The sequence below is a fragment of the Pyrus communis genome, chromosome 15 (assembly GCF_041283825.1).
Source record: "Pyrus communis isolate YQ-2024b chromosome 15, ASM4128382v1, whole genome shotgun sequence".
Taxonomy (NCBI): Eukaryota; Viridiplantae; Streptophyta; class Magnoliopsida; order Rosales; family Rosaceae; genus Pyrus; species Pyrus communis.
In genome coordinates this window covers 37,635,133-37,656,225 of record NC_142579.1, presented here as the reverse complement: position 1 = coordinate 37,656,225, position 21,093 = coordinate 37,635,133, and the positions used below count along the sequence as shown (strand labels likewise).

Genomic DNA, 21,093 nt, shown 5'->3' with positions numbered 1-21,093 from the left:
TTGTGGGAGAATGATCCCCTTTTATAGAAGAGAGTTTCTAGCTTTGTTCTGACATTGACACGTGTCATGTTGTGATTGGCCTCTGATATCGACACGTGTTGTGCTGTGATTGGCTTCTGATACCGACATGTGTCGTGTTGTGATTGGCCTCCTGGTTGGAGGAAAAGTCTTGTGGGTCCTTGACGGTATGCTGTTGACCGGTGCTTAGTAGTTTCGGGATTGGTCAAGTATGGTACAAACAGTGCTCCCCTAAGTTCCTGAGTGAGGGAAGCTCTTCGGTTGGGGACTTGCAAGATCCAAGCCATTGAGTAATCATGAAACTTCCAAGTACCGAAGTGTGGTGTCGCCTTCACTTGCCTTCTCTGTCCTGTAAGTAGATGTGGCATCTTCTCTTGGAAGTACTTTTCCTTCATCCAGGAGTGGTATCTTTAGTTGGCATTGACGCATAAGGTAATGTATCATTTTCATTTGAAGCTTACTTGTAGTTTTGGGTTTGGTCAAGTGCGATACAAACCATATAGTAGGAGTCCCCCAAGTCTCTAAGCGAGGAGATCTGCCGAAGGAGGTGACAGGCAAGGTAAGCAATCAGGGTTCCAAGCAATTAGTCTCAGATCAGTAAGTTAATCTTGGGTTCCGGCTGATTGCACTCATTCTCTCTGTCTCTCATTCAGCAACAAGGATAAAGAGAAGAAACAAGGAGAAAAGATGATATGAGGTATTCTTGTTTTTGGAGAAGACGGACGAATCGGCACGTGCTTTGTTGTACTTGACTTTCCATAGGTGTATTCTTGAACTGGGCTGGAGGGTTTTCTGGTTTCCTCCAAAGGAGCGAGCCGACTCCAGAATTTGAGGGTCAAAACAAGTCCGTCAAACCTGGAGTATGTTCGATCCTGATGATATAGTATACTTTTGCGGTTTGATAAAGTAGTAGATGTGGTATGGAGAAGCTTTGTTCTTCGACAACGGTGTTGGCAAATGGCTGTTGAGGCTTCTCGATCTCTTCAATTAGAGCAATGATGTCGAGCCTGGATTTTTTATTTTGTTAAAGTTTGCATGTTGAAACTTCGTGGGTGGACCCTGCAGGTTGAAGTAGTGCTCCCTTAATTTCTTGAGTGAGGAAAACTTCTCGGTTGGGGACTTGAAAAATCCAAGGCACTGAGTAGTCGCAAAATTTCTGAGTACCAATGTGTAGTGGTATATGGTAGGAGTCCCCCAAATCTTCGGTCGAAAGAGTTGACGAAGGAGGTGTCTTGCTAGTAGGCAATTTTCCAAACAAAACATCACCATTTTCCTTTCTAAGTGGTTGCCCAAAATTCCTCCTTTATATATATTTGGTATGAAAGTTGTTAGGCCCAAAGAAGGGGAGGCCTAGTCTCATTTCTTTCTTTCCTTTTTATTTTTTTATTTTTTTATTTTTAATGGGTGAAGCTTTGTAGGTGAAGCTTTTGTGTTGAAGTTTTTGTATTGAAGCTTTGTGAGTGAAGCTTTGGTGTTGAAGCTTGTAGGTGAAGCTTTTGTGTTGAGGCTTTGTAGGTGAAGCTTTTGTGTTGAAGCTTTGTAGGTGAAGCTTTTGTGTTGAAACTTTGTAGGTGAAGCTTTTGTGTTGAAGCTTTGTAGGTGAAGCTTTTGTGTTGAAGCTTTGTAGGTGAAGCTTTTGTGTTGAAGCTTTGTAGGTGAAGCTTTTGTGTTGAGGCTTTGTAGGTGAAGCTTTTGTGTTGAGGCTTTGTAGTTGAAGATTTTGTGTTGAGGCTTTGTAGTTGAAGCTTTTGTGTTGAAGCTTTTGTATTGAAGCTTTGTTGGGCACCATAACTTGATTTTGCTTCACATTATCTTGATCAAGAGTGTGTGAAGCTTTTGAGAATTGTAGTTGCTCTCCATTAATGAAGCTTTGTAGGTGAAGCTTTTGTGTTGAGGCTTTGTAGGTGAAGCTTTTGTGTTGAGGCTTTGTAGGTAAGCTTTTGTGTTGAAGCTTTGTAGGTGAAACTTTTGTGTTGAAGCTTTGTAGGTGAAGCTTTTGTGTTGAAACTTTGTAGGTGAAGTTTTTGAGTTGAAGTTTTGTTGGTGAAACTTTTGTGTTGAAGCTTTGTAGGTGAAGCTTTCGTGTTGAAGCTTTGTAGTTGAAGCTTTGTAGGTGAAGCTTTTGTCTTGAAGCTTTGTAGGTGAAGCTCTTGTGTTGAAACTTTGTAGGTGAAGCTTTTGTGTTGAAGCTTTCTAGGTGAAGCTTTTGTGTTGAAGTTTTGTTGGGCACCATAAATTGATTTTGCTTCACACTATCTTGATCAAGAGTGTGTGAAGTTTTTGAGAATTGTAGTTGCTCTCCATTGATGAAGCTTTGTTTGATGTTAAAGCTTTGTTGTTGAAGCTTTGTTTGATGTTAAAACTTTGTAAGTGAAGCTTTTGTGTTGAAGCTTTGTTGGGCACCATAAATTGATTTTGCTTCACACTATCTTGATCAAGAGTGTGTGAAGCTTTTGAGAATTGTTGTTGGCATTCACTTGTTGAAGCTTTTGTTGGCACCATAAATTGATTTTGCTTCACACTATCTTGATCAAGAGTGTGTGAGGCTTTTGACATTTGTTGTTACCTTTCACTTGTTGAAGCTTTTGTTGGCACCACAAGTTGGTTTTGCTTCACACTATCTTGATCAAGAGTGTGTGAGGCTTTTGAGAATTGTTGTTGCCCTTCACTTGTTGAAGCTTTTGTTGGCACCATAAGTTGGTTTTGCTTCACATTATCTTGATCAAGAGTGTGTGAAGCTTTTGAAAGTTGTAGTTACCCTCCATTTGTTGAAGTTGTTGAATTTCCTAATTTCCTTTTTTTTTTTGTTGGGAAAATTAGAAATTTGAAAAAGTGGGAGAGACAACATATACAAATTTTGTGGAAGAGAGACAACATATACAAATTTTGCTTCCACACTGTTGAGTAAGAGATTGTGATGCAAGCCACACCTTGTAGTAGTCGAAGGTTTGGATGAACCATATAAATTGAATTTGCTTCGAACAGTCTTGATCAAGAGTGTGTAAAGCTTTCTACGAGTTGTAGTGTTTGCATTGTTATAGAGGAGAAATGTCTGAAGCAGATGTAAGAGGGCTGAAGAGCTTGATCTTCGTATACCATGCACTGAAGCTGTTGTTGGCTTGCAATAAAACTTTGTTGGTGACTATAACTCTTGTTAGGCATAAGTGCTCCCCTGGTTAAGTTGTAAAGCTTGAGGGCTTTTGATTATTTGTGAATACTAGGAGTTCACATGTACAAGTTATACCACTCGTCTTCTGGTTGGTGTAATGAATGGTGAGTTGCTTTCGTCATTTGGTTAGTGGTACAAATGTAAGTTCCTTTATCACCTTTCATCACATTTCATCACCTGGTTGGTGGCACAAAGATGAGCTCCTTCTTCACTTGGTTGGTGGCATGAGTGGCAAGTTGCCAAATGATATTAGAGTACAGGTTGTACATTTTATCACCTAGTTGGTGGCATGAAGGAGAGTACAGGTTGTACATTTCATCACCTCGTTGGTGGCATGAAGATGAGTTCTTTCTTCACATTTCATCACTTGGTTGGTAAGAATAAGGGTAAGGTGTTGAGGCACATTGTAGCAAGTGTCGAATGACACTTTGTGTGTTGAACCCTTTCGAAGCACAGTTGGCTTATGTATGGATGTGTTGGAATGTATGATGTTTATGTATGAATGTGTTGGAATGTATGATGTTTATGTTGATTGACATGAGTGATGCTTATGAATGTTTTGCTATGCATGACGGGATCCCTTGTTTGGATATAAGTCATGTTGACATATACTTAGACTTTATTTTATGTTGTAAGCATTCGTGTTGAAGCTTTGAACCTGAGCGTTTCAGTGATAGGGATGTAAGGGAGTTAGGATCAAGTTGTCTAAATCACCTCTTTATTGAATTGATGCCAAATGACCTTCATTACATAGGATGCCAAATGGCCGTAGCTCAACACTTGTACAGTGTGAGTCTACTTGTAATAGTACTTCAAGTGATCAGCGTTCCATGGATGGCTAAGGGTCTTGCTATCGGAGCTTCTGAGCTTGTAAGAACCAGGGCGACTGATGCCAATAACTTCAAACGGTCCATCCCAATTTGGGCTAAACGTGCATTTACTCGGGACTCTGTCGCAGAGTAGTCTTTTCTTCAATACCCAGTCCCCCACTTTGAAAGAGCGATGTTTGACTTTTGAGTCATAGTAGTTAGAGATGCGCTGCTTGTAGGCGACATTCCTCAAGTGAGCCTGGTTTCTGTGTTCCTCGACTAGATCCAAGTTGAGGGTGAGTTGTTTGTCATTTTCATTTTGCATGTAGTTCTGGACTTGGAACGTTGCTTACTCAAGCTCAACTGGGACAACAGCCTCTGTACCAAAGGCAAATGAGAATGAAGTTTCTCCTATTGAAGTTCGATATGAAGTGCGGTATGACCAAAGAACTTAGGGTACAAATTCTGGCCAACAACCTTTAGCCTTGTCCAAGCTGGTTTTCAAAGTGCGCTTGATTATTTTGTTGATGGCTTCAACTTGTCTGTTAGACTGAGGATGAGCTGGGGAAGCAAAACATAAGTTGATGTTGAACTTAGAAGAGAACATCCTGAACTTCTTGTTGTCGAACTGTCGCCCAATGTCCGTGATTATCGCATTAGGATTGCCAAATCTGCAAAGGATGTTCTTTCATACGAAGTCTTCTATTTTTGCCTCAGTAATGGTTGCCAAGGGTTATACTTTGGCCCACTTTGTGAAGTAGTCAACTGCAACGATTGCATAGCGGACCTTGCCCTTTCCTGCAGGCATTGGGCCGATCAAATCAAGTCCCCATTGGGCGAAGGGCCAAGGGCTGATCATAGGAGTAAGAGGCTCGGGAGGGGAGTGATGAATAGTTGCGTAGAGTTGACACTTATCACATGAGCGGGATATTCTGATGGCATCTTGGTGGAGTGTTGGCTAGTAATATCCTTGGCGAAAAGCCTTGTGTGCTAGGGATCGAGATCCAGCATGATCTTCGCAGACTCCTTCATGTATTTCTCGAAGGACAATTTCAGCTTCCGCAGGTATGAGGCACCGTAAGTATGGTAGGTTGAAACCTCGCTTGGAGAGTAAAGAGATCAATGCCAACCGAATGGGTGGTGACAAAGTGGTGCCAATCTTCACTATGCGATCTAGATCATCTTTTGAGATAGAGACATTCTCCAACTCTTCAGCAGGTTGTGCTTGCTAGGTGAAAGAGTCATCTCGAGGATCATCGGGTTGATTGTTACCACCGTGAATATTCAAGTTGGCTTTGTCCGAGCTGGTCTTGATAACTTGGTCATGTATAGAAAGTGTTTCTTTGGGTACATGCAAGTGTTGTTGCTTGACTGAAGTGTTGTAACATGATCGTGCACTAAGTTGATCTCTACTGATGTAACCATTGCCATAGGGGGTTGGAAATTTCATCAACAACATATGCGTGGATACCATGGCCTTGAGATCATTAATGCATGTGCGCCCAAAGATGACATTGTATGCCGTTGGGCAGTCGACCACCAAGAAGTTAGTGGTGATGGTGGCTGTGTACGGACCTGTACTGATGGTGAAGGGTAAATGTACGCTCCCTAAAGGTTGCACGACATCACCAGAGAAGCTTATCAGAGGAGAAACCGAGTGATCGAGCAAGTGTTCAGCTACATTAAGTGTTTTGAAAGCTTCAGTAAACATGATATTGACTGACGCCCCCGTGTCTACTAGGATTCATCGTACATCAAAGTTGGCTATGTGAGCCTCCACAATCAGTGGGTCGTTGTGAGGATAGATGATACTTCTTTCTTCCTCAGGGTAGAAACATATTGGATCCCAGTTAGGCTTTTGATACTTGCCTCTCCTGATGTTTTCCACGTGAAACATTTGGTGGCCAGACTTCAACGTTCGTTCATTGTTTTTCATGGCCCTGTTGGAAGATTAAGATATGGGTGTGCCACCGATAATGGAATATATCACATTCACTTGGCGTTGGTTGCGGTTATCCTTTGGAGGGTGAAGGAGGAACTGGTCAATTTTTCCTTCACGTGCTAAAGCTTCAATATGATCACGGATAGTGATACATTTCTCGCCGTCATGGCCATTATACTCGTAGTAACCACAAAACATGCCTGTGTTCTTCGTGGACTTGAAATCTGGCTCCCTCGGCCTTAGCTTTGGTATAAAGTGAGCTATACTGGGGTAAATAGCCGTGCATGTGGCGTTCAAAGGTGTGTATGTCTCATACCTCGGGGTAGGACCATTCTTGACACGTGTTTAGCCCACTGCATTGACCGCGTGAAGGCGGATATTATCGTGGTGATACTTTTGGTTATCGCGATAGTGCCCCTTACTCTTTTTATTAAAGTGAGACTGGTGAGGATGGAAGTCTTTCCTCTTGCCCTGAGAATGATACACCTGTTGACTTGGCGAGGTATTAGGTAGGGCAGGGGGAAGCGTCGCTGCTGTTTGGAAGGTTGAGGTCTTCTCATTCGGTTGGATTTGGCTTCCACTCCCCATTTGCTGATAAGGGATGGCTGTAGGGGGTTTCCCTTGATATGTCCTTGCCTCGGCGGAGGCATGATTATAAGCCTGTGCCATTACCTCAGAGTAAGTATTCCAAGTGTTAGCATTGATCATGTACTTGAAAAAACAGTCGCGTAGGCCTGCTGTGAAGGCTTTAAGGGCAGTCTTGTCATCTGCCTTAGCGTAGCAAGAATACTCATGGCTGAAGCGGCCGGCATACTTTCTTAGTGGCTCATCCGGCTTCTGGCGAATAGTGTACAAGTCATCTGCGGAATGCAAGCGATCTTTCTGGAAGATGTGTTGAGAGACAAATAGTTTCCTCAATTTCTCAAATGAGTCTACTGTCTCAGGTGGAAGACGACAATACCAATTCAGAGCTCCGCCAGAGAGGGTAGAGGGGAAGAGAATACATCGTTCTTTGTCAGTGTGCATCCGGTATGCCATGGTAGACTCAAAGAGGTTAAGGTGCTCAATCGGGTCCTCCCTTCCAGTGTAGAGTTGTAAGCCAAGCTTCTGCTTTGTCTTTGCCTGGAAGGGGTGTCGAGGATCTTCCTTGTAAGAGGGTCAGGCCTAGGTTGGTTCCAGTCAGGTATTTCGGCCTGACGTTCGGCCTTCAACTTGTTTACTTCCTCAAGGAGTTGTAGGACAAGGGGGTCCTGAGTGGAGTCAGGTACTGCTGGATCATTTTTCTGTAAGTCTCCATCTCCTCTTGGAAGTAGGAAAGTTTGGTCAAGGGCATGAGATTTTTCTTTGGACTCACCGTACTGACTTCCAGGGCGAGCCTGTCGAAACGTCCCCGAGTCCCCCGTACCTTTATATTCCTCTAGGACATGTCGCTCATTCTCTAGATTGGCAATTGGCTTGGGGCATGGAAGAGGACCGAACCTTTCAGAAACCCTTGGATCATTGACCTTCGAGCTTATGTGGATGAGGTTCTCTCGACGTTGCCTCAGGAAGTCCCGACAATTGCGATAAACGGCTTTTGATCCTTCTACTCCTTCTGCAAGAATGTGCCTTCCTCCATTTCTCCTGCTTCGGGTCGAAGCAGCTGGGTCGAGAGAGGTCTCATGTTGATCAACACCTTGATGAGTAACTCGCTCCCCATTAGGGATATCCATGTTTAAGGCATGTGATCCCCCGTGTTGGGGGGCACCCAGGTGGTGGTTGACTTCCCTGGGGGCGATGAGTTCGTGTGTTTGAGTATGCCTAGCTTCATGGAGCATTCCAAAGAGCTTCTTATATTGGTCCTGGAGGATCTCATTTTTTATCGCTATCTTGTTGTTCTGAGCCTCTAGCTCATCGACTTTAGCCTGAAGAGCAAACCTCTTTCGTTCCTTCTTTCGTTGCTTTGCACTAAGTGCGAGGAGGGTGTCGTTCTGCGTGCTGTGGCTCCCTTTACTCCCCATATTGGAGAGGGGTGCCTGGTCGAAAGAAAGTGTGCGAATGGTGGAAACCAGCCTGACAAAGCTGGAGAGAGTAGGAATAAGTACGATTCCCACAGACGGCGCCAAATGTTGATGCACAAAATCAGCGAGGACTTTGGTACAACAGAAAGTGTCAAGTTTGTGACCTTCGCTAGGTTGCTCTGGTCATTAGTGTGGATAAGTATGTAAATGAATAGAGACAGGGAAGCAAATAACACAAGATGTACGTGGTTCACCCAGATTGGCTACGTCCACGGAGTAGAGGAGTTCTCATTAGTTGTGAAGGGTTTACACAAATACATAGGTTCAAGCTCTCCTTTAGTGAGTTCTAGTGAATAGTTTAGTACAAATGACATTAGAGATTATTGTGGGAGAATGATCCCCTTTTATAGAAGAGAGTTTCTAGCTTTGTTCTGACATTGACACGTGTCATGTTGTGATTGGCCTCTGATATCGACACGTGTCGCGCTGTGATTAGCTTCTGATACCGACATGTGTCGTGTTGTGATTGGCCTCCTGGTTGGAGGAAAAGTCTTGTGGGTCCTTGACGGTATGTTGTTGACCGGTGCTTAGTAGTTTCGGGATTGGTCAAGTATGGTACAAACAACGTTAATCAATACTAAGTTAATAATCCAATCATTTACAACCACATTATTTGATTTGTAAATTTGGTTTAAAAAATTTAATCTCCATTGCATTACCCATTTGTTTATTTATAAACACATGATGACAAAAACCAGAGCATGCGTGCATGGGAACCGAAGAGTTTGCTGCAATATTCTATATACTATATTAGTTTTACGTTGCGTTTATTCGGGAATATATATATATATATATATATTGATTTGGACAATGCAAGGAAGATAAATTATTTTTTGTAAATCATATGACATAATTGTTAATTATTGAATTATTATTTGAGTGTTAATTAATGTGTTTATTTTCTATCAGTGATACATCATATATTTTACAAATTTAGTCTAAAAAATTAGTTTACCTAGCATTACTCTTTTGATTCTAATTCTTAGCTTCTTATACTATTCTAGTACATCTTCCTCTGATCGTACTAAAACAATATCCAGATCCAGTGGCAGAACCATAAATTTTTCCCATAGAATCAATGATGTAAACATAACTACAAAATCTAAACGAAAATATAACAATGAAAAGTTAAACAAAAATACATTTATTCATAATTCAAGGTAAACTATAAGAACAAAATTTGCTAGCTGCACTACTTATAGGATGCCGACCGTAATGGACTGCACTAAAAGTGCTTTCTATTAGTGATGGTATGCATTGAATTATGTTACAAATATCTTATTTATGGTATTTTAGTTATTAATTAACTAGAGAAATTTACAATGTCACTTATTGTCCACATGTCGAATGAACAATGGATATAGCTTATAGGTCATGTCTATGTGTTCAAGCCATTTAATGATAGTATGTCGAGAAACTTGAGAGCTCAAGACTTTAAGGCTCACTCATAGCCTATATAAAAGGGGACAAGTATACCTTATAAGCGGTCATATGCACAAGAGTAAATTTATATTGCATTGTTTTGAGAGCTACTGTAATACACTTCAACTATATGGTAGTCTACCACAATAGACGTAGCCCATTTTTAAGGTTAAACTACTTAAATTATGTTGTTCATAATTTCTTTATATTTCGAGCCCACCAAAGATTTTTTGTACTAGTCTTGTGTTGACCTCCTAGTTTTGAGCGTTTACAAATTCCGTAAAACCTACTCAACCCAACTCACTTAAGAATGATTTGAGTGGCTTTTGTTTGGCCATTTCTTGGGTGGCAATGAGTTTCAAAAATGGCAACCCAAACTTATTAGGTTGCCCAATTTTATACGACGAGTTTTCTTCAATCTGTCAATTGCCAACCACAGATTATGAGTGATCGTGCAAACAAGACATCAGTACCAAACGTGATTAATTGTCCAGCAAGAACTATATATTCGAAAAAAATGTTTCTTCATGGTTCTGAAGGTATTTTTTTCCTTTATTAAACAACATTAGGCCGGTTAGGGCAATTTTTAAACCTGAGATCATGAATAAATGTTTTTAGCCGTAAAACTATAAGCCCGTTCATGGTTCTAAAGTTTACTCTAATGTTTGTAATAATGCGGTCAAGAAAACCTAATGATGAGCTGGCTCCAAGTTAAATAAGATTTCTTGCTTTGCGAGAATTGGGAGAGGCACGTCTATCGTACGTAGCTTTATCTTTGTTTTACAAAAATGTTATTTTCACAACTCGAACTCATAATCTTTCAATCACAAAAGAAAAACTTTTCCATTGCGTCAAATTCAAAGAGATTTTTTATTTTGAACGAAAAGAAAAGCCCTGCGGGCAACTAAAACTAGTAAAGTGAGCCAAAGAGACTCTCATTCTTTAGTTTGATTAATTTTATCTGGAAAAAGAAATGCAAAGATGATATTTTACCTCTTTCCTGTTTATGTAATCTGCATTTTTTTGTCCTCAACCATTTTTTCTACATAAAACATATTTGTTATTCGGCCTCATTTTACCAAACAATTAGATTTTCTTGGTGCATTAAAACCCATTGGAAAATTTTTTTTCTCTTTATTTTGGATGAAAAAAGCTCATTATATTTCAATGTTTGCTCATGTGAAGGTCTGTACGATATTCCAAGTTTCTAACTGTAGTTTTTTTTTTTACATCTCATGGGACTCTTCTGTAAAATACCCAACCCAAATAGATTGTTTCAACTAATCACATGAATTTTACATTCAGCCCAAAATGTTCGCAAGTTTGCATCATATGGGCCGAACCCTAATTCCACATAATTGGATGCTAAATCTTTCTAGACGATTATATCTATCTGCAAGATCTTTCACATCTATAAGCAGAAGAAGCTGAATTAAAGGGCTCTGTTTTGCATGCAGTCTGCAATGCATGATTCACAAAACTGCAACTTGTCCATGGAAACCTTCAATAATCCCTGCTGCCACGAACATGGTGCTTCATCTTTCATCCACATGTCACAGAAGGAAGAACGAATTACTTCATTAATAGTCGGCACTGTTAAAAGTCCCCTGACACATGCAAGACGTACCAAATAAATGTTTGAGAGGACTATTCCCCACGCTATATCTTTATCCATATATCTCAGAAAAACATCTTGGACGACAAGAGAAGCAGGAAAATTGAATGAATTTTGTCAACATATACTACCTTATAAATTATTGTGCGGTGACTGATGGGACATGTATTTGATGTTTTCCGGCCCACAGCTTGGAGTTTTATGGTGAAAAGGTCGATCAGTCCTTCTCATTGTCGCAAACTTAATTAGATGTCAAGCAGCGGCCAGTCGTGGATATTGGCTAACCAGTAGCCACAGTGACAAACGACGATAAGTTGCATGATGACCCTGCAATGCAGGCAGCCAGCCATGGCGCGATTCACATGGGTCTAATTTAATCTGTCTGCCTATTTGCACCAAGCTGCATGGGTTGCCCAGTCCTATATGTCAATAGATTTAACGTATAAACAGAGAGAAAACTGCTACTGACAATACCAGTTCAATCCAATCTATATGTCTAAACGCATAGCAAAACTTGAGCTCTTTCATAGGTCTCTAATGAAACATAGCTTTCATAGAGAAAATGTTGTTATATATCTGGTTCATTGTTCATTGCTCGAAAGAGATAAGACGTGGTCGCTATCAGATCAGATCATCAGAGTAGTCTTATTTATCTTGCTAAATTACCATAATTTGTCTTTCAACGGCGAATTCAGAAATTATTTTTTTGGTGGAGGCATGATGAAGTGCGGCTCTCAAGGAAATATATGTTTACCCCTACTTTATAAGGCATCTTATCAAGCAACTTTTGCCCCCAACCTTAAAAGAAAAACATCACATAAACAATGAGCTGTAATGAAGACTGCTATAGGGTATTGTGATGAATGGCATGAATGTTGATAGGGAGTAATAACCTTTCATTTTCTCTACGTGGATCTACCAGCGACACTAATATGACCTTTATTCCCAGGTAGAATGACAACTCACTCCGATGTGTAGTTTTTATTTTATTTTGTTTTTGTTTTAATAATCAACTAGCTAGGAACCTTTTTGTTCTCACATTCAGAACAAACACACTAGCTAGCTTCATGGCCAAGAGTTATATATATTCATACATACGAATGATCTTCGAATCTTTAAAAGATAGTAAAATTATGAATAATAATTCAAATGGATAGTATAAAAACATAACATGTAAGATTGTTAAAAAAACAAATGTTACGCTATTGACATGTTCGACGAGTGTATTTTAAGTGTGATTTGACCTGAACCCTGTTATAGAAGCTAGGGTGAAATCATCAATCTTACTATTAGTCAATAGCTGACATTGTAAAAAAAGGAAAAGGATTGTACATCATGTAGTTATAAATTATTTGAAATTTAAAATTAAGTATAAATAGTACTTAATAAAAACTGACTGCATGATATACGATGAACGGCCACGATCACGGAATCTCGAGGATAACTAGGAAAAGGATCCGGTGATGATCCTTTTCCGTGAAAAAAATCCCATGTCCTATACTATTAAATGTTGAACAAGTACAATTCACGCAAGGCTTAGGTTTCTGAGGCTGTCACTGAAATGAATAATTCTATAGGCACTAGCAAACGTTAATTGAATCCTCCTGGAGCAGTGACTAGTTAAGCCAGGCTTAGCTTAGTCCACGCATGGCAAGGCCTCTGGAGGCACTTACATGTGCTGGTGTCGTTGACAAAAAAGGTCCGGGGAGAAAAAATGGCCTTTGGTTCAAAGGCCGCAAAGTCGTAGGCTCGCAGCCCGGCAATCCTCTCATTTTCTTGCTTTTCCATACTCTACTAATTCTACTTAGGACCACGTTGTACGGCAGTCCACTGATAAGTGGACACATAACAGCACCAAAAGCTGTGGTACGTAGTGCATGGCGTGGTTGTGACTCCTACGTATACCATCGAGTGTCAATAATTTTCACTTGGTGCACCTCTTAGGACTTGTCATAATAAAAGTCTCACTACATCTACATGCATATCATATGGTTACTTTGCCCGACATGGACGATCAAATATATCTAGTACTTTCGAATTGCGATGGTGTTTAGGGGCTAAAATAGACAACCAATGTTCCATTTTTTTTGTGAGACCCAACTTTTAGCTGCACTGACGAAGGTTATTCTCCTTAAAATTTCCCAGTGGGGGGCGGTACGCTGAATGGAGCTCTTTTGTTCAATATGTCATCAAAGATGGTAAAGCACTAACTCCCCTCTCTGTGATTTTGGTAAAGTAGAGTAGCTCTATTAGGATTGTGATCAGAACATAGAGATTTTTCATTTTGCTCGGAACACGAGATAGTACATTACGTGTCACTGAGATACTTGTGTTAAAAAATTAACAACTTAAAAAATAAAACTCTCTCCAATTATATAATGACACATGATGTACCACCCGTATTTCCGAATGAAAATTTTCTAGCGAGAACAAAATATAGAAGTAGTGTTATTCTCTGTTATTAGGAATTACTGTCATTATTCTATTTAATTTGAAATAATATTTTTTACACAAGTAATTAATAATATAGGGAGTAAAACTCAAACTCGAGTGAAATGTGAAATGTTCTTAACATTAAATATATATTGTCACGAGAAAAAAGATAAACATATCTCTCACTAAACTGAGCGTTTGCAATGGAAGTAACAATGTCATCATGCATATTTCATAAATAATGTGTATTAGGAGAAAAGAGGTGTGTGCGTGGAACTATAGAGAGTTCATAGGTTTATACAAAATTTGCACTCATAGCACTAATTGTACTTGATGTCATTTTTAAACTGTCAATTTATTTGATATATAGATGACCAAATGATATATTAAATTATTCTTATTATTTTTTTTTTTTGCCAAAGATGATCTAAGTTTTGGTTATAATAATTTGTATACGGTGAATTATTAACAAGTGGACTGTTGTTTTCAGTGGCAGAGCTAGAATTCTGAGTGAGGATGAGCCTTTCACAAATATATATATATATATGCAGGTGTGTAAAAGTTAAATTCATAACATGTTAATATATGCAATTTGTGTAATCTTCACAAAACTGAAAACCTCTATTAAATTCAATACTAACAAGAAAAATATGTTCAAACCTAGATAACCAAGTAAGAGGTAGACTGTGGAAGGCTAAAGAAAATACAAAGAAGTATAAAAATAAGGATTAGGGGAAGAGGTCTGCAAATAAGGAAAAAGGGGGGGTTGCTTTAGAAAATTATAGGGTGTATGGTACCTTTAGCTGAGAGAATCAAACCAGTAGTGGGGTTGCTTTTTTCCATTTAAAATGAAATTGCACGTCTCTTCTAAAAACTCCCCTACCACACTCATCGTTTCATTAAACAGTCAAACAAATTCAAAACCAAAGCAGCCTAATGACGTCGTTTGCTTCATCTTCTTCCATGAAGTTCACACCTCTGCAAATAAAAACTTGAGGTCATTGGTTGATTTCATACATCTTTCACAGAAGTCAGGATGGACCTAGGACTACCCTAATTCCTTGGTGGCACCGCCCCTGGTTGTTTTCTTACACATTCCATGGGACAATTAGATATATACCTCCATTAGCTACAAGTTAAGAGGAGCTTTTTAATATGTCCCATTTTTGGAGGTCTCACTCTTAAATCATTTCTGGATATTTTCCATGCCGATGAGAGAAAATTTAAAATTGTTGTTATAAATTTGCATGAGTTTGAACATAAGCCATTAGACCCCAAATTTCTTGGCCTAGTTCTTCGGCTTTGCTTTCACACGGTGATGAACAATTTCTTGTTTTCACTAGGGATTCAAGATATCACCTGGATAGTCGCAATCTTGAGAACAAAGCCAATGATTTTGTATACTGATAAGCATCCATCCAATGAACATAATTATTTAAAACATATTCCACTAATCTATCTCCGACAATATCTTGACATTATTTGTGAGCTTTGTTAAAATGGATAGTTAATTAATTTGGGGGCTATTTTCAATTTATGTTTTCACCTTTAAAAAAAAAAAATCAAAGTTTTGTTTGATAACTGATTTTAGTTCTAAAAAACTAAAAGTTCATTTTGTGTCTTTTCAAAAATTTTTTGAGTCAGAAAAAAAGTATTGATTTTGATTTTGATTTTATTATCTAGCATAGGTCAATTGAAACGATTTTTCTCTTTAACTAAGATCAACAAAAACAACTTTCCTCTCTAACTAAAGTCAATGCCACTGTCTTTATTGGCCTCTTATTTAAAAAAAATAAAATTAACTGGCCTAATCCTATAAAAAAAAATTGCGAACTTAATCGAATTACCCTTTTCTTTTCTTACCCTGCATCGCATCATTACGTTAGATAGCCATTCATGTGAAGTATTCACTTGATCAGATAAGTGGGGTTGATAAACCAAAAAAGGATCAACGGGGTTGTATTACAAGAAGTAGAGTTCAGACTTATCACACCGTCCCGCTTGCAAATTAATTGCTAAATATTCTTTTGTTTGATTAACTTTAACAGAGATCTTCTACTCGGCGACGGAAGTTTGAAAAACATGTGGATGGGTTTAGTAATATTTACCAATATCTTTCATGGACTAAACGTTCTAGAGTTTTAGTTTTTCGTGGGAAATTTATTCATCGTGTTAAAATTTGGAAAAGATTGAAATTGATTTACGAAATAAATGAAACAATATTACATATGTTACGTGGACCCCGCTCTATTGTTATGCAACAATATTATATTATATTGAATGACGGATAACATATTCAAATTAACTACTTGTCACAAGAACATTCATGGTGTGGCAGCACTTTGCTTGCGTAGAAGATCAGGAAACGGGTCACCGTCAATTCTTTCTTTATTTGTTTCAACCAAAAAGAAAATCTTTGTTTTGTATTCACAATGAATCTGATTTAATGTAGATTAATTTTGCCAACGTCGACCGTAACAGCAACAATTTTAGTTAGCCATGCATAATGATTGCCTCAAAAGCTCTATTCGCTCTGAGCAAGGGAGCGCGCGCAGGTTGCTGAAGCAGTTCGGGGACTAAACCCTAACACCATTTGTAAAAAAAAAGTTCTAAATTTTTGTTAAACTAGCAAGTGAAAAGTGTCAAAATTTATTTTAACTACTCATTTTAATTTTTCATTGTCAACAACACTTTCTATTTTAAAAAATCTTTAAATATTTTATTATTAATAATTCAAACTCAACCTACTCTTTTTTTTTTAAATAACATTCTTTTATTCTCTTCCTTTTCACCTTGTTCAAGGGTCAACCCTTAAGTTTTTTTATTTTTTAAATATTTAACGGATAAAGTGATTATGTAAATTTAAAGAGTGACTGTTTATTTTAATATAATAGAGACTCTTTTATAGTCTGTTGGTGATGTATTTTTTTAGGTTTGGCTCCTTAAAATAGAGTTTTGATTGTTTTACAGCATCTCTTGAAGATGCTCTAATACAGAGTAATGGTAATACATTTATGTGTCACATTTGAATACTACTCAATGTGGTAAGTCATGCATATAATCAAGCTAAAATCCTTAATTAATTGGTATGATATATACACATTTGTTTTCAATAAAATTAGAGAGTTTTGAAGTGTAAACTTAATCTACTTTTACTCGTCATCTTATCCATCCTCACAACTACGCTAATAACTCAAGCAGATTCATGTACAATGTAATCTTTCTAAGATTTTCCTTTATTAATGTATACTTCAGCTCAACGAACTTCAGTTATTTGTACTGTCTCATGGCCTCATGAAATATTCCAAACGAAGCGAATTAAGGGCATCTCTCCAGATGTGCAGATTGTGACATCTCATATCATCCAGGGGAGTGATCCTTATATGTATATTTCCATCCTTACCTAGCATGAGGCCTTTTGGGAGCTCACTGGCTTCGGGTTCCGTTGGAACTCCGAAGTAAAGCGAGTAGCGCACGAGAACATTCCCAGGATGAGTGACCCATCGGGAAGTTCTCATGTGAGTTCCCAAAAACAAAACCGTGAGGGCGTGGTTGGGGCCCAAAGTAGACAATATCGTGCTACAGTGGAGTCAGGCCCGGGAAGTGGTCCCGCCCGGGTCGGGATGTGACAATTTGGTATCAAAGCCTAACCCTGGCTGTGATGTGCCGACGAAGACGTCGGGCCCCTAAGGAGGGTGGATTGTGACATCCCACATCACCTAGGGGAGTGATCCTTATATGTATATTCTTATTCCTACCTAGCACGAGGCCTTTTGGGAGCTCACTGGTTTCGGCTTCCGTTGGAACTCCGAAGTTAAGCGAGTAACGCGCGAGAGCATTCCCAGGATGGTGGACCCATTGGGAAGTTCTCGTGTGAGTTCCCGGAAACAAAACCATGAGGGCATGGTTGGGGCCCAAAGAGGACAATATCGTACTACGGTGGTGGAACGGGCCCGGGAGGTGGTCCCCCCTGGTCGGGATCTGACACAGATGCCATCAGAGAAGCAATATATATATATAATTTTGTACAATTAAAATTTGGACCTACACCTAAATGTTTTGACATTGTCTTATCACTAGTTGCCTCCTCTCATTCATCTGAATTACAACAATTATACTATTGATTTTTTTTTTCTTTTTTTGGAAACACTACAACACAACAACTCATCTACCACGATAATTTTATCACGGACTTTATTAGCTTGTTATAAAAAGTACAAATTTACCACGGGCATAATAAGCACGTAGTAATAACAATATTTTATCACGGACAAATCTTAGCTTGTTGTAAAATAGCAATGAATGACCACACACAAAATTGCAGGTTATAAATATACTAAAACCACCTCGGACAATGCTTGTGGTTATTATTGTTAACCCCCACATCGTTTTTTTTGTTATATATCACGGACATAATATGTGGTGGAATCACACACACTTAACTAAAAAATATAGTAGAGGTGGGACAAGAATTTTGCAAAATTTCAAACATCTTTGAAATTTGAAAATTTCACAACACTCATGCACACTTCTCAAATTTCATTTAATGGTTTATCTCATCCCATCAGCTAATAACCGCAAAACTCCCCCTCCCCAAATCGTGAGAAATTAAACCAATCTATGTCACTCTCTTCTCTCTTAACATTTCACTAACAACCATCATTTTTCAGTTTTCTCCTTTCTTCCTCGTCCACCTTGAGTCCTCAGGTATCTCCACTGCTCTCTCTCTCTCTCTCCTCTGTTTGGCTGCCGATAAAATCCCAATTCACCACTATTCCATTTCCCCGGTAACCAAATAGAGAACCCATTTTTTAAAGCTCCCAACTTTCTCCTTCAATTGGATTAAAATTTGTTAATTTTTTGTCAAATTCGTTGACTTGCAACTTTGTGGTTCAGTTTGTGAAGGGAATTTATGGAAATTGACATTGATGAGTTTCTGAGTCGCAACCGGCGGGTGAGCATTCTGACGAAGAGGGCGATTTATATGTGAGGATATTGCAAGTCCGAGCAGACAGGTCGGAATGGGAAGGAGCAGCAGTTAAGGATCCAGAAGAAGCTCTTCGGAGCTTTTTGGGTGCACGGCGGGGGCTAATTGGTGGTGGCTGTACATTGTTTGCGATCGTGAGCACACCACCTCTGCTGCCTCATATGGGTTGCTTTTCACATAGGGTAATTAAGCTTCATCTTTTTTATTTTATTGTTTTAAGTCTTTGGTTATGGTAACTTGTTGAAATGATGAAGAAAATTGTTGGGTTCCTAAATTGGATGGGATTAATTTATCGTTGTCTAATGAATTGTGATGAAATTAATTTTGGGGCATTGATTTAAACTAATTGCATAATGAGAGTTTAGTGTTCCTGCATAATTATGTTTGAATTATAAGAGTAAAAGAACAAACTCGAGAGTCTGCTACACGTGGTGTAAGTTTCTTTATGTTTTGTTATACTGCCACATTGAATTCCAGGTTCATGTTGTAGAGAAAGGTTTTGGTTGGAAGAGTTGTCATAAGGTATTGCTATCTTTCTTGTTTGAACTGTAGTAAATGATATTTCTATCATGGCGTACATGACGAGTTGAATACCTAAGTGTTATCTAGAAAAGGAGAATTAAAGATGATTCCTTTGCTGGATGTTGAACAAGAGTTAGTATGTACTGTATCTAATGCTAAATGAAGTTTCAATGTTCCTTGACTCTTTGGTCCTTATAATTTCAGGTGCTGCTAGAGATTACTTACCAGTTACAACTATGCTAAGTCAATGGAAGAGTGGGGTTCGCTCTGCAATACACACTGAAGGTTCACGATCTTTCAACAGATGCCAAGAATTGAAAATTTTGATTGCAAGGTTTGGTGAATTGTTGTCTTGACCTCTAAGAACATAGTATGGTAAATGGCGACTACTTAATTACTATAATGTAAGCCCCGTGAAAAAATCTCCTCTCTCATTTCTCGCTCTCTCTCTCACACACACATCAAGGAAGACATGCACATTGATCTTCATATGCTCGATACTAACACATGAGGTGTCTTAGGTACTTTTTTGGCATGCACCGTGTTCTCACTTGGATCATGATTACTTGCCTTTTGTCCAATTGACTTTGTGAATTTGAATTGTTTTGTATATGATGTCCTTAAGTGATGAGTTTTGATTTCTAAGCTTTATATTTTTCCTTGTTTGTCTCATAGGTGGTTGGTGGTTCTAATTCATGAGCGTTTATAATTCAAATATCAACTACTACGTTTAGGCACCTGCAAATTTGAAGTGTGATTGGCTTGCTGGAGATGTGTGTTTTCTTGAAGAAAAGATTGCAGAGAAGATGAATATCATTGGAGGACCAAGGTTGGAACTAGGACTTGAGTTTGTTTTAGAGTGAAACAAAGTCTACATGTTTAGGTACACAACTATAGCATAACTCAGTGATTTGGTATTCTTAATATAACTACTCATTTTGTTGTTAGCTTTTACTGAAATATTTGAATATGTGAATTTTTATAAAGTAAATATGCAATTTTGTAAATAAATATCTTTATATATATATATATATATATTTATTTATTTGTTTGTTTATTGATTTTTTTTTTTTTTTTTGGAAATTTTTGTACAACGGGCTATAGCCGTGATCAATTTGTAATCCACAATGGCCATAACACGTGGTATTAGATCCCAATCTACCACAGGCACAATCCGTGGTTACATTGTATTTGACAACGGGCATAGCCTGTGGTAGAAATATAGACTTTTTATCACATCCAGAATACTAACGGGCACGATGTTTGTGGTGGATTACAATTTATCACGGACATTCACCGTGGTAGATGAGCTTTTTTCTACTAGTGATTATATTATATTGCTATAATGGTGTTCTTCCATTCGTCACGACTTTGTTTTTTAAAGTTCCTTGATAGCTTTCATTGAATAAGTGAAACAAATAGTTCACAACAAGCAAACAGAGTAGCCTCTAGCTAGCTACTAACCAAATTAACCGTACAATCTTCAACATGTAAATATGACATTAGGTCAGAAGGATTCTCAAATTAATTACAAAAACAACCAGAATGAGGGCAAAACGAGCTAGACGATAGGCAATACCCTTTTTTGAATGAAACACATGAGCAAAAGTTGCTCCCAATGCTTAAACGAAAACAGAAACAAGAGGGATCCACTGAAGAAAATCCTTCTCCTTTCCTTTTTTTTTTTTTTGGGAACAAAATGAAAAGATGTACAAAATCGATGAAATTAAAGAGATCCGAGTGAATGAAAAGAAAAAACAAATGATTAATTCTACTTTAAAAAAAACACGGACTATTTAAAACAGAAAGAGATTGTATTCGGAACCAGAGGGATGATAGCCGCTTTTATTAGGGTTTTGCCACTGCTAATATCGCACCCTACGACCATCCAACATCTGTCATATACAATCATTGTCATGGCAGGCCCGGAACAGTACGGTCCCATCCAAATTTTCAATCTCTAGTCGGACCTATGTATTTACCCGGGGTGAGTGACAACTGTACACGTGGATACCTACTGAAATGCCGACAGTCGTTGTCAGAGACCGTTCCCATGTCCTTTTCTGCCCGGACGCGACACCGATTGCGACCGGACCCCGGTTTAGTAGCACCTGTC

The 21,093-nt window shown here is 38.6% G+C and overlaps 1 protein-coding gene and 1 long non-coding RNA gene across 5 annotated transcripts; one reads left to right on the top strand and one right to left on the bottom strand.

The window, feature by feature from the left end:
- Positions 1 to 3,982: 3,982 nt before the first annotated feature.
- LOC148690983 (uncharacterized) lies at positions 3,983 to 4,321 on the bottom strand. Its single transcript, XM_088685062.1, has one exon. The coding sequence runs from the start codon at positions 4,319 to 4,321 to the stop codon at positions 3,983 to 3,985; it is 339 nt and encodes a 112-aa protein (XP_088541188.1).
- A 13,597-nt stretch (positions 4,322 to 17,918) lies between these two features.
- LOC148690982 (uncharacterized) lies at positions 17,919 to 19,924 on the top strand. 4 transcript variants are annotated; one of them, XR_015956474.1, is made up of 4 exons: positions 17,925 to 18,255; positions 18,365 to 18,637; positions 19,182 to 19,381; positions 19,653 to 19,924. It is a non-coding gene; the product is annotated as an uncharacterized LOC148690982 (long non-coding RNA). The 4 variants fall into 4 exon arrangements; XR_015956472.1 differs by having other exon boundaries at positions 17,926 to 18,175; XR_015956475.1 differs by having other exon boundaries at positions 17,919 to 18,637; positions 19,182 to 19,498.
- The last annotated feature ends 1,169 nt before the right edge of the window (positions 19,925 to 21,093 follow it).